The sequence below is a fragment of the Hydra vulgaris genome, chromosome 11, assembly GCF_038396675.1.
Source record: "Hydra vulgaris chromosome 11, alternate assembly HydraT2T_AEP".
NCBI classification, from domain to species: Eukaryota; Metazoa; Cnidaria; class Hydrozoa; order Anthoathecata; family Hydridae; genus Hydra; species Hydra vulgaris.
In genome coordinates this window covers 31,844,659-31,848,774 of record NC_088930.1, presented here as the reverse complement: position 1 = coordinate 31,848,774, position 4,116 = coordinate 31,844,659, and the positions used below count along the sequence as shown (strand labels likewise).

Below are 4,116 nucleotides of genomic sequence, written 5' to 3'. Positions count from 1 at the left end.
TAATCCTTTATTTCATAAAAACCCAAAAATGTTTCTTTAATCTCTAATTGACAAGGTTGAGTGTCCTGTTTGCGCATTATGTGAACGTATCGAAAAATTAAACTTAATTGTTCTTTTCTAGATACATCTTGAGTTGTGTCAACTATAATAGAAAAAAAGGCAGATTCATTTGTTTCGAATAATAATGTTTTTTCTAAATTTTGGCTTAAACATTGAATCACTTCATTTTGGATAGCTGGACTAAGATATTTTATAGTGCCTTTAGGCTTATTGAGTACTTGTTTCATTGTATCGTCGTACTTTGACAGCAAATAAACATAAGACAAAAAATTGCCATTGTAAATTTCATCTGCCAACACTTATGAACTCTAAATGCAAGTGAGTTTTTTTGTTAACATTAAAGTGATGTTAAATAACCTTTCCAATACCATCTTCCAAAATGAAGCTTTATGACGAATTATTGTCTCTGTATCCTCATTAAGTGCCCTGTTTTGTTTTCAATGATCGTATACTTGACATGCTTTAATATGTTTTAGGCTATTAGCATGACTTTTTATTTTTTTACTTAGCCCTTTCCAGTCTCGAACTCCCGTACGCCATTGGTTATTTTTATTATTTGAAAATAACCAACATGGTTCACAATATGCTGAGTCCAGAATTTTGGAATAACAGAGCCAAAATCGCTGTGTTCGACCAAATTTATTACACAATAATAATAATTTGTGGAAAAATGTTTAAAATTTTGTGAAGGATCTTTTTTAAATGGCCCTAGTGGTTTGCATCTTTCAGAGGAAATAATAAATCTTTTTGTGCTATCATCAAGAAATTTTCCTTTAAAATATCCCATATCTGTTGTTAATGTATTTAATTCCTGAAATATATTCGGTTCTGGATCTGTTTTTTCAACTTGCATTGCAGTGGTAAGATTGTTAGGATTTGCGAAAATACATGCATTACTTTTACAACGAGATTCATTATGATCTTTCGAAATTTCCTTGTGTTCTAAGTTAATTGAAACAGATAACATTTCTTCTTGTTGGGTTGCTTGTAGAAGTACTAGTAACAACATTGATATTTTTATCTGCAACTTCTTCACTAGAATTCTGTTCTACTGATGAAAAAAATAAAGACATCTTTTTATTGTTTTTACGTAATCTATCATCAGCTTCTTTTTTTAATTTCTTTTTTCTGGCTCCACTCATATAAGTTCTTTTTGAGTCCATGCTATTGTAAGAAAAATGTTTTATTAGAACAATTATATGTATTAACCCTATAGATATAAATATATGTGGCTAAATATTTTTGAATAAATAATAAACTTAATTTGTATTTATTCTGTAGTTCGTTACGGGTGATGCGGAAGTTATCGGACAAATCCTAATTTCATTATTTGAGCATAATAATTAGTTTTTGTGGTTTTATGCGTAGGCATAAACGTTCTATAAAATATAAACTTTATTATTTAAAACACAATTATTTAAAATGAGGTTAAATGCAGCTGAACGAGAATCTTTTCGAAAGCGACTAAAAATCTTTTTTGTAAATAAACCTAATATAAAAAAAAAATAATCGTAAATCATTAAGGATTTGCTCGAAGTACAATATATGATAACCTAAAAAGACTTGAAACTGTTCAATCGTTTTCTGATAGAAAGCCGAATTAACGAGACTTGTCAACAATCAAAAAGGGGTCAGTCAGAGAAAAATAAGCATTACATTTGGTGTAAATCAATCGACAATTGGTCGTCAGTTAAAAAAAATGAATATTAAATATAGAAAACGTGAAAAGACTCCAAAATACACTATAGAACAACAAATAAAGGCAAAGAAAAGAAGCAGGAAACTAGTTAACCAACTCTATAACACAAAATCGCTTCTAGTTATCGATGACGAAAAATACTTTTGTTTTGCAGGGGACAACATGCCTGGAAATTCTGGATTACACAAACAACAAAAAGACATGCCCAGAAAGTGTTCGTTTTATAGGAAAAGAGAAATTTCCAAAAAAATTATTAATGTGGATAGCCATATCTGACCGTGGTATGTCCGAGCCATTGTTTCGCACTTCCAAGGCTGTAGCAATCAATTCATCAATCTATATTAATAAATGTTTAGAAAAACGACTTCTTCCATTTATTCACAAGTATCATGGAGACTTTAACTATTTATTTTGGCCAGATTTAGCAAGTTCTCATTATTCTAAAGATTCTCTAAATTGGATGGACCAATATGTCTATTACGTTGATAAAGAATCTAATCCCCCAAATGTGCCTCAAGCACGACCAATTGAAAATTTTTGGGAGCATTTGGCACAGAAGGTTTACAAGGGAGATTGGCTAGCTTCAACAGAGCAAGTTTTGATTGATCGCATTAAACTAAAACTACAAGAATTTGATTTAAACTTTTTACAGTCGCATATGAAAGGCGTCAGAGCAAAATTAAGATCAATTGCAGATGGTGGTGTTTTTTCATCTAAAAAATAATATGTTTTTATTAAAAGATAAATGCTTTATTTAAAAAATATATAATAGTAGCTTGTTTTTTCATTAATAAATAAGTTATTGACGTTTTTATTTTGTCCGATAACTTCTGCATCACCCGTTAGGTATTGTGTTTATTCTCTTCCAACTAATTGCCAAAATCGAGGCAACATACTTGGGCCTACGAAGACGACCTAATATTCCGCTTCCCAGACAGAAAGTAAGTGCGTTTAAGAAGAACGAAGGAATATAAGAGTGAAACTCAAAAGTCGAGTTAGGAAGATAGCATAGAGATATTGCATTTGTGTAAGAATGATCAATTAATGCTATTAATTAAATTACCTAATTAATGTACTACTCAGGAAGGAACTTTCGAGTGAGTTAACAACGCGCAAGAGGCTCAAAATTGCACTAGAATTGAAACTAATTAAAAGAATATTTTTACACTATCTTGTTGGAAAGTTATTTTCTATTCTTATTTTTGTGTTTTAGTTTATTTCGACATCCAGCTAATTGCCTTCTTTTTTTCTTCTGTTTATTACGCCGTTTAATAACTTTTACAATTTAAAATTTCATAAATAATAAAAAAAAACTGGCGAGGCAAGTAGAAGACATTATTTTGTCTTATCACCGAGCCCCAACTGTACGTATTTACAATAACCGTATAATATATTTATACTTTACAAATTATTTATTAAAAATTATAAATGTAAGAATAAAATAATTAGTTTAAGAAGATTAGGTAAAAAAACAATTAGGTTAAGTAAAACTTCAAGAACAATATTCATGTTAAGAGTAATAATCAAGTAAGCGAGAAAAACTGAAAACGAAGCAAAAAAGAAAAAGAAGAAATAAAGAAATTATTTAAAGAGGACATACTTACGAGAGCCACAATATCTACGTATATTATACAAAGTATGTATTGAAAAATATGAAAATAGAATATATAACAATTTGTTATGAAGTAATATTTAAATAAAGTATAGAAAATTAAAAAACAAAAGAGTATACTTAATTTACAAGAAACCGTAATATTTATGTATATTTTATGATTTCTTTTTTTTAAAGGTCACAGATATAAAAAACGTCTAGAGAAAGACACACAACCGATTGACGTCTTTTCGACCTCAACCTTCATTATTTTATTGCTGTAATTTTTGTTTTTATTATTAATGACGTAAATCTTTACCAAAAAGGACGGTTAAAAATCCGATAAAATTTTATTCCAACATCCAGTTATCTGTGTCTAAGAAAAGTGGTTGTTAAGCAACATAGGTATCCACGGAAATTAAATAAAAAAATAACTTTAAAACAAAGTGCAACCTCGTATTGTTTACTCGTATCAAATTTAGTGAATATAACACTCGTAAAATATCTGCAAATGTCAAAATAGGCTGTTGCTAAGCAAATTAAGAATCCATTAAAATAAGTATGCATAGCAAAAAAATGAAAAATATCCTCCTCATAAGATGGGAAAACCTCATTTTAATGCACACTCTAATTATATAGTATAAAGCAAGCACAAAACATCTGAAACTATCCAAAACAAGTTGTTTTTAAGCAAATATCGGTATCCATAGTAACCAAATATAAAATATCACTTCCATAAGAAGAGCAGACCTCATATTAATTCTCA

The 4,116-nt window shown here is 29.2% G+C and overlaps 1 protein-coding gene across 1 annotated transcript; it reads left to right on the top strand.

Moving 5' to 3' along the window:
- The first annotated feature begins 1,886 nt into the window (after positions 1–1,886).
- On the top strand, positions 1,887–2,483 carry LOC136086970 (uncharacterized). Its single transcript, XM_065809472.1, has one exon. The coding sequence runs from the start codon at positions 1,887–1,889 to the stop codon at positions 2,481–2,483; it is 597 nt and encodes a 198-aa protein (XP_065665544.1).
- Positions 2,484–4,116: the final 1,633 nt, after the last annotated feature.